Genomic DNA, 15533 nt, shown 5'->3' on the forward strand with positions numbered 1-15533 from the left:
ATTTTACTGGCAACTTGCTAGAACTTTTGGACAAATTATTTCACACAAATTTAAATATGGGGCCAGGAGACAGCTCACCATGTAAGGTTACACCTGACCACACCTAAGGCCCCAGGTTCAAGCCTGGGCACCACTGCATCAGGCAGAAGTTCCACAAATGATGGGGAGGTGTTGCCTCTCCCCTGCTTGTCTGAAATTAAAAGAATGAAAAATCTGGCGCAGGAGTAGTGGGATCACACATGCATGACATCCTGAGTCACCAAAATCAACCAACTATCCAAACAACAACAAAAACCCACAACAAATTAAAGGCAACAGAGACCACTTATGGGTGGGGGTGTGTGTGGGGGCAAATCTACTTTGACCCTGGCACACCACCTGGGAGTCCAGGGCACTGGGAGAAGCTCCGGTGCTATGCTGTCTCTCCTGATCTAACAAGCTGACTCTGAGCAGTGGAGTCCCAGCAAACACAGCAACACAAACTGATAATAAATAAAAGATAAATGTCCAGCTGCCATACACGTGCCAAAACGTGTTGGAATAAATCGATGGAGAGTCTGATAGTATTAACTAGAAAAGTTTTCCTTCAAAGGAAACAAGAGTGACACAGTTGGGGTTGGGGGGTGGAAGAACGCAGATTTAAAGGGTGAGGAGTGATAGGGGGGCCCAGGTGCGGGGTGGTAGGGCTCAGTCAAAGGAACAGCAAGTGCGACCGGGCTCAACTGAAAGAGGCTGTGAGTCCCAAGCCAGGGGTCATGGCCTGGAGAGACACCTCGTGTCTCCCATAAAAGGGGGCCTACTTTAGGATGGGACCTCACTCGCCTGGCTTTGGGAAGCTGAGCATAGCTGACACACAGCATCGTATTTATCCCATATTTGTATACAGCTGGCCAACAGGCAGGTGAGCAGGGCGTACCTTGGGGAAAGGCAAATCTAAGCCCCAAGGAGACAGTGCTCTACCTGTCAGCACAACCGACCCTTGTTAGTAGGAAGAAAGTTTTGTGGTGAAGAGGACCAGGAGGAAAGGGGCCCTTGTGCACTGTTGATGGGATGTAAATTAGCATAACAACTATGGAAAACAGCACAGAGGTTCCTCAAAAGATTAAAAATAGAACTACCATATGACCTGATAGTTCCACTTCTGGGTATCTAACTGAAATTTCGTTTGACAACAATGCCCCTCTCTTCATTGTTCACCACAGCCAAGCCCCACATCCTCAGATGGAGGGAGGAAAAGCACGTGGTGTGCACATACCTAGCTAGGGGCACACAGCTCAGGGTCTGGTTCGGTAGCTGTGTCCCCAAGGGCATGCCTGCCACAGGCCTAAGCACACAGCACAGGTTTTCAGGTGTCAGCAGGGGAGCGTCCAGGCTAAGCTTGGGTTCTGACCAAATCAGAAGACTTAATAGCACTCACTGTGGGCTGGAGGCAGCATAACAGTTCTGCAAAAGGCTCTCACGCACAAGGCTGAGGCTCTACAGTGCCAGGTTGAACCTTAGCACACAAGCTAGAGCAGAGCAGTGCTTCTCTCTCTCTCTCTCTCTCTCTCTGTCTCTCATTAAAATAAAATAAAATAGTAAAAGAAAAAAGATTTAAAAATTAGCACTCATCATATGATGGAATTTACAAAACACTTTTCCTCAGGGGCCTCCATCACACAGTGAGTTAGTGGCTGGGCTGAGGCTCATACAGAGATCTTCTCATTAACCCTATGCCAGTAGCGCAGCAGGTTAAGCACACGTGGTGCAAAGCGCAAGGACCAGCATAAGGATCTCGGTTCAAGCCTCCGGCTCCCCACCTGCAGGGGAGTCGCTTCACAAGCGGTGAAGCAGGTCTGCAGCTGTCTGTCTTTCTCTCCCCCTCTGTCTTCCCCTCCTCTCTCCATTTCTCTCTGTCCTAACAATGACGACATCAATAACAATGACAATAACAACAACAAAAAAAAACAAGGGCAACAAAAAAGGAAAATAAGTATTAAAAAAATCATATATATAAAAATTCCTACACCCTCTACCATCATGCTGTGACGATGCTTCAGCACAGGCCACTCCCCAGCCCTGGAGTTCAGTCTGCTTTCTGGGGCTGGGTTACGGTTAACTGATCCAGAGCCAGCAAATATACGCTAATCTCCTCAAATCATCACCCAATTTCCTAAAGGACTCATGAGATCTGAGTCCCCTCCTCCCCTTCCCTTTAAAAGGCTGCACAGAGGACCAACAAAATATTAATAGCTCACTTGGACAGTGTACTGTTTTGTCATGTGCATAACCCAGGTCCCAGTCCAGACCCACCACACTGCAGGAAACTTTAGTGCTGTGATCTCTTGTTCACTCTCTGCCTCAACCTAAAATAAATAAATAAACAAACAAATAAATAAAAAGCTACACTGAAGAACTCTAAAACAATGACAGGAATGGTCTAATAAGATTCCTAGCAAAAGCAACGTCCTCCTGTAAGCTGTTCTCAGGACATTGCTGGGGACCAGTGGGAGGTAAAATGCTGATGGTTTTACTGTTTCTAGGATGGCAGCACCAATCTCCCAGTTGGCCAGTCTCAACAACTTGATGATCAAATGTGATTCCTCATACTCCATTGATTTGCTTTTGAAAATGCTTTTCAGATATCTGGCCCTCTCTGTGACACTCTCCCTTGTCCAAGTTGCTGTAAAAACTCCCAGGGCTCTTCTCCCTTACAAATCACTATCAGAATTCTCTCTCAACACCTTTTATCACCACATAATACAAAAGTCTCTTTGGTTTCCTTTTTCCAGGCACCTTAAGTCTGAATACCCTTAACCTACTCCTCACATAGTCAGTACAATCTGACTCTACACTGTAGACAAAGACCAACCATATGACCTTCCTAAAACCGCACTGTCTGGTTCTACCCCAGGGCCTTTACTTATGCTGCTCCCATCTGAAATGGCCTCTTCTCTTCTATCTCTATCATTTCTTTCTTTTCATCTATTTTATTTTAGTGAGAAAGAGACACAGACACCATAAACTCAGCTCTGGCTTATGGTAGTGCTGGGGACTGAGCCTAGCACCTGGGAGTCTCAGGCATGGAGTCTTTTTGTATGACTGTTATGCTATCTCCCCACCCCACCTCAATCATTTCTAACTGCCCTGCCCTGACTGTTCTTATTAGCACCAACTCTGTACTCTTCTCTAAGTGCTCTTCATGTACTTGGTAACAAACATATACATCAAGATCAGCAACTACACGCTATCTTATTATCACTCTGTGCCAATTTAACATTTCCCAAGAAGAGTTTAAGCCTCATGTTCTGGTATATCATCTGCCAGGAGGCCACTGCAAAGTAAATGAGCATGAAGTAAAATGAGAAAGACGTGCTGTCCACCCAGCTGATGACAGGTCAGAAGGGTCACTATGTGACGGGTGACCGAAGACCCTTTCATTACCATTTTGCAGGAGCCTCAAGTACTGCAGGAGAAGGGACTAGAAATCAAGACTCTGAAGTCTCTTCACTCTAACTTATCAAAGCCTCTTTCTCATACAGTCATATTTTGCTTTGCTATTTTTGACAACAGGTGGGAAGAATAACATGAGAAAGGATACTAATGGACTTTAAGGTCTAAACTCAAATCAGAAGTAGAAGACAATAAGGGGCAGGGAAGATAGTATACTGGTTCTGCAAAAGACATTCAGGTCTGGGGCTTTGAGTTCCCAGGTTCAATCCCCAGTACCACCAAAAGCCAGAGCTGAACAGTGCTCTAAACACACACACACACACACACACACACACACACACACACACACACACACACACACATTGTTTTATATATATTCAATAAGAATGATACTCTGGGGAGTCGGGCGGTGGCGCAGTGGGTTAAGCGCACGTGGCGCAAAGCGCAGGGACCGGCGTAAGGATCCCAGTTCGAGCCCTCGGCTCCCCACGTGCAGGGGAGTTGCTTCACGGGCGGTGAAGCAGGTCTGCAGGTGTCTATCTTTCTCTCCCCTCTCTCTGTCTTCCCCTCCTCTCTCCATTTCTCTCTGTCCTATCCAACAACAAAGCAACGTCAACAATGGCAATAATAACCTCAACGAGGCTGCAACAACTAGGGCAACAAAAAGGGGGCAAAATGGCCTCCAGGAGCGGTGGATTCATGGTGCAGGCACCGAGCCCAGCAATAACCCTGGAGGAAAAAAAAAAAAATGATACTCTGAGTCTCTTCCTCCTCTTCTCTTGCTCATTAATGAATAAATAAGAGTTTTAACATCAAAATAGGACAGGGGAGATAGCACAGTGGTTATGAAAAAGACACTCTCATGCCTGAGGCACCAAGGATCACTGGTTTAATCCTCAATACCACCATAAATCAGAGTTTAGCAGTGCTCTGGTAATAGATAAATGGCCAATAAAACAGTGGCCCAGGAGGTAGCTCAGTGACTAGAGTTTTGGACTTAAAAGCATAAGGTCCTAAGTTCAGTTCTGGCAGCGCATGTTGTACTAGAGTAATGCTCTGGTTCTCTCCTCTCATGTTAATGAAGAAACCTTGAGGGGAGACATCATCGATAAAATGGACTTAGGTTGTAGCCAAGGAAAGTCTGGGATCCAAAAGAAATGCAGCTGTTGAACTCACGGATCTATCTTCCTTGGGAAAACACTGGAAATGCTAATGTTCAGGCCGTTAGCATGTCTTAACTATCAACAGCTCAAGAGACATTAATTCTGGAGCAAAGTGGGTAGGGCTAGGAGACCCTCCATGGTTTGGGTTTTCTGTGGAGAGTGTCCTCTCAAGTCTGTCCAGTAGTTCTAATACCACGGATCTGGAGATTCTTCCAGATATTAGAAACATCTTCCAAGGGGCCAGGTGGTAGCACACCTGGTTGAGCACACGTTACAATGAGGACATTAGGACCCGGGTTCGAGTTCCTGGTCCCCACCTGCAGGGAAGAAGCTTCATGAGTGGTGAAACAGGGCTGCAGGTGACTCTCTGTCTTTCTCCTTCTCTATTTCTGGCTGTCTCTATCCAACAAATATATTTTTTAAAAAAGAAAGGAAGGAAGGAAGGAAGGAACGAAGGAAGGAAGGAAGGAAAGAAGGAAGGAACCTTCCAAGTTCTTCCAATACAAGGCAAACTTACGAATCCCTTAAGTTTCTGCATTTCCCCCACTCCCCTCTCATTTCATCACAGGCTCTTTTTCCTGGTCACTTTAAACTTTCATTTTCACTAGTTTTTAGGAAGGCCAGATAAAGATTCTAATAACAACAACAACAAAAAGTCCTGGCTCACTGGAAGTAAGGATATGCTTTCAGAAGCTGAAAGAATCTAACAGCTGGAAGGGAGTGATCCAGTCCTCTAGGCTGGGCAGCCAAATTCATCCATCATCAACTCAGAGGTTGTTCCCTCAGCACTGCAGACATCGCCCCACAGAGACTCTGAAGTGTGACTTTTGAGACAGTTACAATTTTTCCCCCCTTCTGAGAGTAGATTCTGTGATTTCTTTCATCCTATATCCCAGCATGGAATGGAGGTATGACACTCAATACCACTGGTCACTCTACCTTTTTAAATATATCTTGTTTAATTTTAGTAAAAGAGGAGAGACAGAGAGAGAGAGAGATGGAGATGTTGAGAGAAACCAGAGTATTGTTCAGCTCTGGCTTCTGATGGTGCAGGGGACTGAAGCTGAGACCTCAGAGTCTCAGGCATGAATCTTTTTGCAGAACTACTATACTGCTTCCCTTGCTCCCACCAGTCACTCCATCTGTCCCAATGCAAGGAGGTGATTAAGAAAAGGATGAGAGTGGTCTAGGAGGTGGCTCAGTGAATACAGCATTAGATTCTCAAGCATGAGGTCCTGAGCTCAGTCCCTGGCAGTACATGAACCAGAGTGATGTCTGGTTCTCTTTCTCTCCTCCTATCTTTCTCATAAATAAATAAATAAAATCTTTAAATGAAACAACAAAAAGGAAGAAAGAAAAAAAAAAAAGGAAAGGATAAGAAACGCATCCACAGGGCAAGGAGCACTGCCAAGTCACGTTACTCTTGAAATTTAAGTTTTAGGAGAAAAAAGTAGAAAATCAGTAAAAATGGAATTGGGAAAATGGCAATGGCATTGTGAAGTTGTGACACAGATCCAGTTGCTGCAGGTTCTATGGAATTACAGTTAGTGGTACCCTTTTACCTACCCAGGAAGTGGCAGCAGTGTAAGAAACATTGGAATATACCTAAAATAGACCTACTAGCTTTTTCCAAAATGGAGACCCCAAATCCTCATCTGCAATATGCTTGCTGTTAGGTTCATGATTAGTCAACAATTTGTTCTGCTTTATATCTTAAATCTTTTTCAGCTACTAGATTCCAGATGATACTATGATGCCAACCTGACTTTGCTGGGCAGATGACCCCACCAATGTGTCCTGGAGCCCCACCTCCCCAGACCCCTGCCCCCTAGGGAAAGAGAGAGGCAAGCTGGGAGCATGCATCAACCTGCCAACACCCATGTTCAGAAGGTAAGCAATTACAGAAGACCTTCCACCTTCTGCACCCCATAATGATCCAGGGCCCATACTCTCAGCGGGATAAAAAATAGGGAAGCTATCAAGGGAGGGAATTGGATACAGAATTCTAGGGGTGGGAATCATATGGAAATGTACCAGTCTTACCCTATAGTTTTGTCAATATTTCCATTTTATAAATAAAATTAAAAAAAAAACAAACCTCTCCAAAGGTTTCCCCATCCCACTCCACAGAGGGTATGAGCTTCCAGAACTCTTTTATCTTTAAACTAATTTAGAGATTAACTGTGTTTCCTTCACAGAATCTACTTCCTTCCATTTCTAAAAAAGGTTTATTGGGAGCCAGGGAGTAGCACATGTGGGCATGAACAAAGACCTGACTGGGTTCAAGCCCACTTCTCCACCTGCAGGGGGGAAGCTCTAGGAGTAGTGAAGCAGTCTGCAGAGGCCTCTCTTTATCTCTCTCCCTCTGTCTTCCCTCTCATCTCAATTTCTGTCTCTATCCAATAAATAAACAAGAACTTTTAAAAGATGTATTTATGTATTAGACAGCGGGGGAGAGAGAGAGCCAGAGCATGACTGGCACATATGACAGCACTGGAGAATCCAATACTTTATCCACTGCACCACTTCCATAGGCCACAAGACTTACTTTTTTTTTTTTTGCCTCCAGGGTTATTGCTGGGGCTCAGTGCCTGCACTACAAATCCACTGCTCCTGGAGGTAATTTCCCCCCTTTTGTTGCTCTTGTTGTTTATCATTATTGTTGTTGTTATTATTGCTGTCACTGCTGTCGTTGTTATTGGATAGGACAGACAGAAATTGAGAGAGGAGGGGAGAGAAAGACAGACACCTACAGACCTGCTTCACTGCTTGTGAAGCGACTGCCCTGCAGGTGGGGAGCCAGGGGCTGGAACCGGGATCCTGACGCTGGTCCTTGCGCTTCACACCAGGTGCGCTTAACCCACTGCGCTACCGCCCGACCCCCTACAAGACTTACTTCTTAAGAACTCTTATTGCCATTTGACTTTTCATACTTTTCTCTCTATTCTAAAACAAGATAGGATCTTTGTTTACTTCGGCCAATAGGGAAAAAAAAATCTAAATCTGTTCATCAGTGGGTGGCTTTCAAGAATGAAGAGTTTTTGTTTTGTTTTGTTATGTTTTGTTATTGTCGGTTGGTTGGTTTTGAGTATCTGAAGTTAAGCTTGGCCTGTGACCACCCCTGACCTCACTGTCAGAAAGCACTTTTCAGAAGATAATGGTATTTGTAGTTCTGAATCCTGGTCACCATTCTGAAAGGTCAGGCTTTTATTATTATTTTCTAATGTTTATTTAGGATAGAGACAGAAATTGAGAGGGAAGGGGGAGATAGAGAGACACTAGCAGCACTTGTGAAGCTTGCTCCCTATAGGCAGCAACCAGGGGCCTGAACCCTGTGCACTGAAATTTGTGTGTGCAACCAGGTGTGCCGACCACCCAGCCCACGGTTAGCCTTTTAAACCAGACGGAAACTTGGTCGAGGGCTGCAGAAACAGTGCAGTAGTGGTATACAGGACTTGCACACAAGTGGTCCCAGGTTAAATACCCAGCATTATCAATAGCCAAAGCTGAGTAGTGCTTGCTAAGAAAAAAGAAAGAAGGAAAGAAGGAAAGAAGGAAGGAAGGAAGGAAGGAAGGAAGGAAGGAAGGAAGGAAGGAAGGAAGGAAAGAAAGAGAAGTGTGTGGAGGGTGGGGAGAGGGGGTTAGAAGGAGTCAAAGAGCTAGCTTCAGGTCTGAAGCCCAGCACTACATGGGGGAAGACCCTGAGCTGTGGTGTCCCTCGAGCTCTAATGTTTAACAGCCTGGGAGCAGTGAAATAATGGGTGCATGAGAACATGCTGTGGGAGGGGGATGAGAAAAGAAGAGGAGGGAGGAGGGAAGGGGAGGAGAGGAGAGAGCAGGGGAGGGGAGGGAGGAGAGGAGGAAGGGGAGGGAAGAGGAGGGGGGAAAGGAAGGGAGGGGGAAAAAGGAGGGAAAGGGAGAGGAGGGGGGAAGGGGAGGGGAGGGGGAAAGGAGGGAAGGGGAGGGGAGGGGGGAAAGAAGGGGAGGGGAGGGGAGAAAGAAGGGAAGGGGAGGGGAGGAGAGGGAAAGGAAGGGGGAAGGGAGAGGAGGAAGGGGGAGGGGAGAGGTCACTGAGTTGACAATACAAGTTGCTCAACTGGTAAAGCATTGAACTTGCTTGCTAGAGGCTCTCTGTTCTATGCCTCTAAGCACAACCTGTAAGCAGAGTGCTCTTGCTTCTCTCTCCTCCTCTGTCTCTTGTGAAATTCTCTCTTATAGGGGAAAAAAAAATCTTGGATCAGCCTGCCAATGCCCATGTCCAGTGGAGAAACAATACAGAATTACAGAAGCCAGAACTCCCACCTTTTGCACTCTCAAATAATTTTGGTCCATACTTCTAGAGGGGGAGAAATGTTAGGGGAAGATGACTAGAGGGCTCTGAAACCCAGTTCCATCAGAACCCGGAGAGAGGAGAGGAAAAAAGGAAGGACATTTGGAAGTAGTAATAGGTGTAGGTGTGATTTAGAAAGGAAGAGAAGCCAGGGCTAGAGAAAAAATGGGGGGGGGGGAGAGAAATAGATCATTATAAAAATAATAGGCAACCCATACCTGTGACCTATGGGAGGACCACAGCAGTTTCCAATGGAGGGAATGGGGACACAGAACTCAGATGTGGAGTTGTTCCCGTTATCTTGTAATTTTGTAAACCAGTATTAAGTTACTAATTAAAAAATCAGGAAAAGAGAGAGAGCTGAATGAGAAGGGGCTCTCTTCCCAAGCTCATTAGTAGCCTGGGGTGGAGTCAGAGAGTTCTCAGACAAGCCCTGTCCTCTCTGTGCACCCCTTGAGCACTCCTCCCTTCCACACCCCACTTGAGATTTCACAACTGCAGCACAGCAAGCAAGGGTTAGTAATCCTTAGAGAGACAACAACAAGGATGCTGTACCTGGTCTGCAGGCCCACCTTCCAGAGCAGCAGAAGTGCACCAAATCCATAGCTCCTGGATAGATAAAGAGCCACCACAGACCAGAAGCCGGCAGGATGATTTGAGAGGCAGCCGTTCACCCTCTGTGTTATGAACTATGTTCATATATAGTTAACACTGGGGGCTGCAGAGACCATGTAGCAGTGGTACACAGGATTTGCATACCAGAGGTCCCAGGTTCAATTCTTGGCACCATCAACAGTCAAAGCCGGCCCCGGAATCTGGCACAGTGGCAGAATTTTGCGTTTTAAAGCACCAGGTCCCCCAAGTTTAATCCACAACACTGCATATGCCAGAGTGCTACTGTGGCACTTCTTCTAGGAAATGAAATAAATATTTTTAAGAAATACTAAAATGTTGGGGGCAGGTGGTGGTACACCTGGCTGAGTGCACGTTTCAGTGTGCAAGAACTTAGGCTTAAGCCCCTGGTCCCCACTTGCAGGGGGAAAGTTTCATGAGTGGAGAAACAGGGCTGTCTCTCTGTCTCTCTCCCTATTTCCCCCTTCCCTCTTGATTTCTGGCTGTCTCTATCCAAAGATAATAATAGTAAAAAAAAGATAAAGAAATACTAAAATGTTTTATTTTCATTTAGTTATTTGATAAGACAGAGAAATTAAGAGGGGAAAAATAGAGAGGGAGAAAGAGGGGCCAGGTGGTATTGTTACAATGCTCAAGGATTAGGGTTCAAGCCCCTACTCTCCACCTGCAGGGCGAAAGCTTTGCAAGTGGTAAAGCAGCGCTGCAGGTCTCTTTTCTTTTATTATTATTATTATTTTCTTTATTGGGGAAAGCAGGTCTCTTTTCTCTCTCCTTTTTTTTTACCAGAGTACTGCTCAGCTCTGGCTTATGTGGGGGATTGAACCTGGGATTTGACGGAGCCTCAGGCTTGAGAGTCTGTTTGCATAACCATTATGCTATCTACCCCCACCCTCACTCCTCCTTTCAATTTAGCTGTCTCTATCCAAATAAATAAATAAACAAATAAATATTTAAGAGAGAGAGGGAAAGAGAGAGGGGGGGGGAGAGAGAGAGAGACTTCCAGTCCTATTTCACCACTCATGAAGCTTCCCTGTTTCAAATAGATATTTGAACCCATTTCAAGCTGGGGGCTTGAACCCAGCTCCTTGAGCAGAGCAGTGTGTATGCTCAACCAAGTGCACCACCTCCCAGGCTCCTAAAAGAAATCTTAAAAGAAAAACTAGCAAATTCATGGTGCATTTTCACTTTCTCTAGAGAAAAGGTGTCACTAGCTGGAGAAAGGTTACACTGAGTCTCAGACCCCTGATAAGGAAGGGTGGTTGAATCAGAATTTATTTAAAATTGGGCAAATCTCATGCTTCTAACATGAGGAATGGCCAGAGATCACAAAACAAATCCTTTCCAGTCTCAGAAAGCAAAGGTAGCCTAACCTCTCCCATTCCTCATAGCATTTGAGTTAGGGCTGGAGAGATAGCATAGTGACTATGCAAAAAGACTTTGATGCTTAAGGCTCTGAGGTCCTAGGTTCAATCCCCAGCAACACCATATGTCAGAGCTAAGCAGGACTATCTCACTATCCTGACCGTGGAGAACGTTCCTTCTCTTTAAACTCTTGTGCTGCTACAGTCATCCAAAAAGCCTACTCACATTGACTTTAGTCTTTAAAGTAAGACTAAAGCAATGAATGGGAAGACCTTTTGGTCATCCTTAATTCTGCTTGGGCCTACTTAGTTCAGAGAATAGTACACCTACAATTTATATAGCTATACAGTCTGAAAAACAATGTGAAACAGATCTGCTTGTTTCACTTGCTCCCTTCATCAGGAGAGAGAGAGATGCAACAAATGTCGTAGTTCTCAGATTATCCATAATGTGAAATCATTTGTGAACTGGACAGCATTTGCCATAAATGAACTATTGCTCTATGCACGAGGAGACCGGAGGAAGCATGTGACCAGCCCAAGGTCACAGAGTGGAGGGGAAAGTCGGGACTCAAAACAAGGACTCCTGGCACATCTCTGTCCTGTTCAGTTCTCACATGAACTAAGTCTCCACAGAGCAGAGGTATTTTACAGACATAAACTCTTACCTACATGGCTGCTGCAAAAGTGAGTGTCATGAAGAGAAAAATGGATATAGAGATACTTAGCAAGACTCCTTACCATTCCTGTCAAAGTAATTCACTGCCATCTCTATCAGCACTATCAAGCGTTTTTTAGGACTTCTTAATGGGGGTGGAGACAGCATAATAGTTTTACAAAAGACTTGCAAAGCCTAGGACTTCCAAAGTCTCATGTTCAATCCCTTACACCACCATCCATAAACCAGAGCTAAGAAGTGCTCCAGTACAAAAAAAAAAAAAAGGAGTCAGGTGGTAGTGCAGTGAGTTAATCGCAGGTGGTGCAAAGCACAAGGACCTACTTAAGGATCCCGGTTCTAGCCCCTGGCTCCTCACCTGCACAGGAATCGATTCACAAGTGGTGAAGCAGGTCTAAAGGTGTCTTTCTCTCCCCCTCTCTGTCTTCCCCTTCTCTCTCCATTTCTCTCTGTCCTATCCAACAATGATAACAACAATAACTACAACAATAAAACAACAAGGGCAACAAAAAGGAATAAATAAATAAATAAATATTTTTTAAAAAGAAAAGGAACAAACAAACAAAAAAAGATGGTTGGGAAGACAGTAATAATGATTATACAAAAGGACTCTCATGCCTGAGGCTCTGAACTCCCTGGTTCAATCCTTTGCAACATGAACAGTGTTCCAGTCTTTCTATCTTCCTCTCTGAATCTCTTTCATTAAAATAAAGTAAATAAGTAAAACATTTTAAAAGATATTAAAAATGAAAAAAAAAAAAAAGAAATCCTTGAAAATAATACACACTGATGGGCAAGAAAAAGCTTCCAAAGTGTAAAATCTTACACATCACACATCACCTAGGCCACCCTCCCAAATTGATCTTACTTTGACAGCATTTGAAATGAGCACATGAAGGCTGAAACCACCTGAGAAGGAGGAACTTACACTTGCTGACATGTCCATTCATGCCATGACTCACAAAGTGCTGACCCCATGCTGGGGACAAATCAAGTCACTAGCGGGTGCACCAAGCAAACCAAACACACCATCCCTGCTTCGGTGGTGCTCAGTCTAGTGCTGCTCTTACAGAATCTCAGAAGCCTTTCCTGCTACCCCTATGGAATCTCGTTCTTTGTGAGCAAGAACCACACACCTGGACTTTCTGAAACACTCTTACTAGTAAGCCCCCTTTACTAGGCTCATTGCAATGAAACAGTAAGCAAAAAGATCCCTGGGGGTGGATGGTGGTATTGGTAGAACGTAGCTGTTACCATGCACAAGGATCTAGGGTCAAGCCTTCATTCCCCCCCTACAAAGGAGAAGCTTCACTAGAGGTAGAGCAGTGTTGCATGTGTCTCTTCCCCACCCCCACCCCCAAGTCTCTATAAAAAAGGGCTGCCAGGAAAGGTGGACTTGTCTAGGTACCCAGCCCCAGAAATAGCCCTGGTGGCAAAAGGGAAAAAATAAATAAATGAAATAAGAGCAGACCAGGAAGTGGTCAGTGGAGAAAGCATTGAACTCTCATACAGGAGGTCCTGAGTTTGATCCTCGACATCACAAATTTTTAAGAACAAATATCCTTGATTATAGGCACTGCCTTCCACCCTCCCCCTCCAAAGTAGTATAAGACTGTGAATGACTTAAAATTCACAGGGTCTGGGAGCTGAGGTGTCAAAGGCCTAAAAGAGTCTAGACCTGCAGATAATGGGGTCAGATCCAGTGGAGCAGGGGCCACCAGAAGGGACCTAAGCTCCAGAACTGACATTCTGCGTGAAGAAGAGAAGCAGCGGCTATCTAGAGGCGTGCGTGCTCACACTCTGTAAAATGGTGCTTTGACTACAGAAGTGATAGGTGTCAGCATCAAGCCCTCTTGAAAAGAAAAGTGCAAGGCAATGTTTACCCTACTGCATAAAAAAAAAGGATAATGACCACCATCCCACCCCCTCTGCCTCCCGCCCCCCCCCCCCCACATTCCATAGGACCAGTAGGCAAGTGAGACAGAATGACACAATGACAGGTGCCAGACTTGGAATCAGAAGACCTGCATTAGAGTGCAGAGTCTGCCCACAGTGGATAAGCAAAATGGCACTCAGCAAGCCAGGCATCCATCCCTCACTGAGCCTCAATTCCTCCTTCTGTAAAGTGGAAATGACTTCTGATGTGCTGGCTTCACAAAACCACTCAGAGGCTCTAATGGCACACATCCCTCTGAGAGCACCTGGGAAATGTCACTGCATTTGACAGATCCTAGGGAGACTGAGGACAAATGTACACTGGCCCTGAACTCTCCTTGCTCACTTACCCTTGGACCCAAGCCTTGATTCCCTAGCTTCTCACACCCCTGAATTCAGAAACTGTTCACCGCCTAAACTCCAAGAGGATGAAGACAGAGGGTGTCCCTCTCACCTCCCTTTGCCAGTCAAACCGCAGAAAAGCCAACAGAAGGCAAAAGGACAGAGGTGAGGACTTTTGGTCCTTTGTGTGTCCTCAGTGAGTCTCCACTGCCCAATCAGTCCTCATCTGGGGAGCACTGAGCCAGCCTAACCAGGACTGTGAGGCGACACTTAGCTTAGTGCTTGGGAGAGATTATATGCATTGTAGGTCACATTCCACAGTCCCACTGAAATGATTATTATCCCGAGTAACCCAAGGTTAACTGAACATGCAGACAACAGCTGCTTCCTTACAAGCACCTTCAATATTTCTTTTTCCAGGCCCAATCCCTTCATTCGTTTGAGTAGTCCTCTAAACCACCCGGCTAGGGTGTGTATGGCATTCACAAAACCACCCTCTCACAAGATTCCCAAGAAGGTGTTGAGGAGAGGAAGGGGAGGGGAAAGGCAGACACCCCACAAGTTGTAATCTGTATTGTTACCAGAGGCAGGCCAGATTCTTTGGGGGGGGGGAGCCTCAGAACAGACTTTAAGGGCCAGTGCCTCTATCTAGCAGGCCTAAAATCCCGAAACAGCTGGCTCTAGCTCGAGGCAAAGGGGAGGTCCATTCTGCAGTCCAGCTCATTCAAAACGGCTAGGAAGATCAAACCTAGAGACTCAACCAGGTGGGCGGGGCCTCAATTCCACCCTTAGCTCGGAGAGGAAGAAATCCTAACGGAAGCCATGCATGGAAAGAGGGGTGTAGGGGGATCACAGAGGGCCTGATAAGAACCCAAACCTGCACAGGTACAAAACGGAGCCTCAGTACCATCTTTCCGACCAACAACACTCTCCTCAAGGTAGAAAGAGGACCCATCCTAACAACAAGCCCCACCATTCCATAACAACCTGCCTGGCGGCGCCCACGCCCCTGCAGTGGCCCTCCTCACCTCAAGCCAGTCCCCGGCCACCCCCGGGGTCACGTGAGCAGGCCCCCGCCCCTTGGACTGGCTAGTGAGGGACTCCAGTCCAATCTGCTGGCTGGCAAGTCTGGCCCCCACCCCCACCCAAGTCCCCACAGCTGGGCTCACTATTCCTTCTATTTAAAAAATGAAGAAAACATAAAATAAAACACAGTAAGAACCTGGAGGTACGTCTGAAGCATGGACACACGCGGTGGGGGGCAGGCCCCTGCTCACCTCCATGCACAGCTGGAACCTGGAGGCGGGTCTGGGGCATAGATACACCCAAGGGGACCCACCCCCGTGCCCACCGCCCAACCATCCCCCCTGACAGCTCGGAGCGGGCGCCAAGGACCCGCCCGAGGACCTACCTGTCCAGGCTCTGCGGTAACCTGACACTCATGGTTCCCGGCGTCGGTCCGCGGGCCCCACCGCGCTGTCGTCTGGGCGTCACAGTCCAATAGGGACCACTGGTAATTTTTCCGGAGGAAAGGCGGGCCTCCCGAATTCAAGAGTGGGTTCTTCTCCCGTCGGGGTGCTCAGGACCCCGGTAACTGGAGCTCCAGGCCACTTCTACCAGCCAGCATGATCTTCGCCCCCTCGCCCCCCTTGAACACCCCC

At 46.4% G+C, this 15533-nt stretch overlaps 1 protein-coding gene across 11 annotated transcripts in view; it reads right to left on the minus strand.

The window, feature by feature from the left end:
- ARHGEF11 (Rho guanine nucleotide exchange factor 11) overlaps nucleotides 1–15501 on the minus strand; it is a 127083-nt gene extending 111582 nt beyond the window's left edge. For 6 of the 11 annotated variants that reach the window (XM_060201651.1, XM_060201645.1, XM_060201650.1 and 3 more), the window contains exon 1: nucleotides 15284–15501. In XM_060201651.1, the coding sequence (XP_060057634.1) occupies nucleotides 15284–15315 (32 nt within the window). In that variant the 5' untranslated portion in view covers nucleotides 15316–15501. The remainder of the gene's footprint in view (nucleotides 1–15283) is intronic. The other 5 variants (XM_060201653.1, XM_060201652.1, XM_060201649.1 and 2 more) reach the window with 1 other exon arrangement.
- Between the last annotated feature and the right edge of the window lie 32 nt (nucleotides 15502–15533).

The sequence above is a fragment of the Erinaceus europaeus genome, chromosome 11 (genome assembly GCF_950295315.1).
Source record: "Erinaceus europaeus chromosome 11, mEriEur2.1, whole genome shotgun sequence".
Taxonomy (NCBI): domain Eukaryota; kingdom Metazoa; phylum Chordata; class Mammalia; order Eulipotyphla; family Erinaceidae; genus Erinaceus; species Erinaceus europaeus.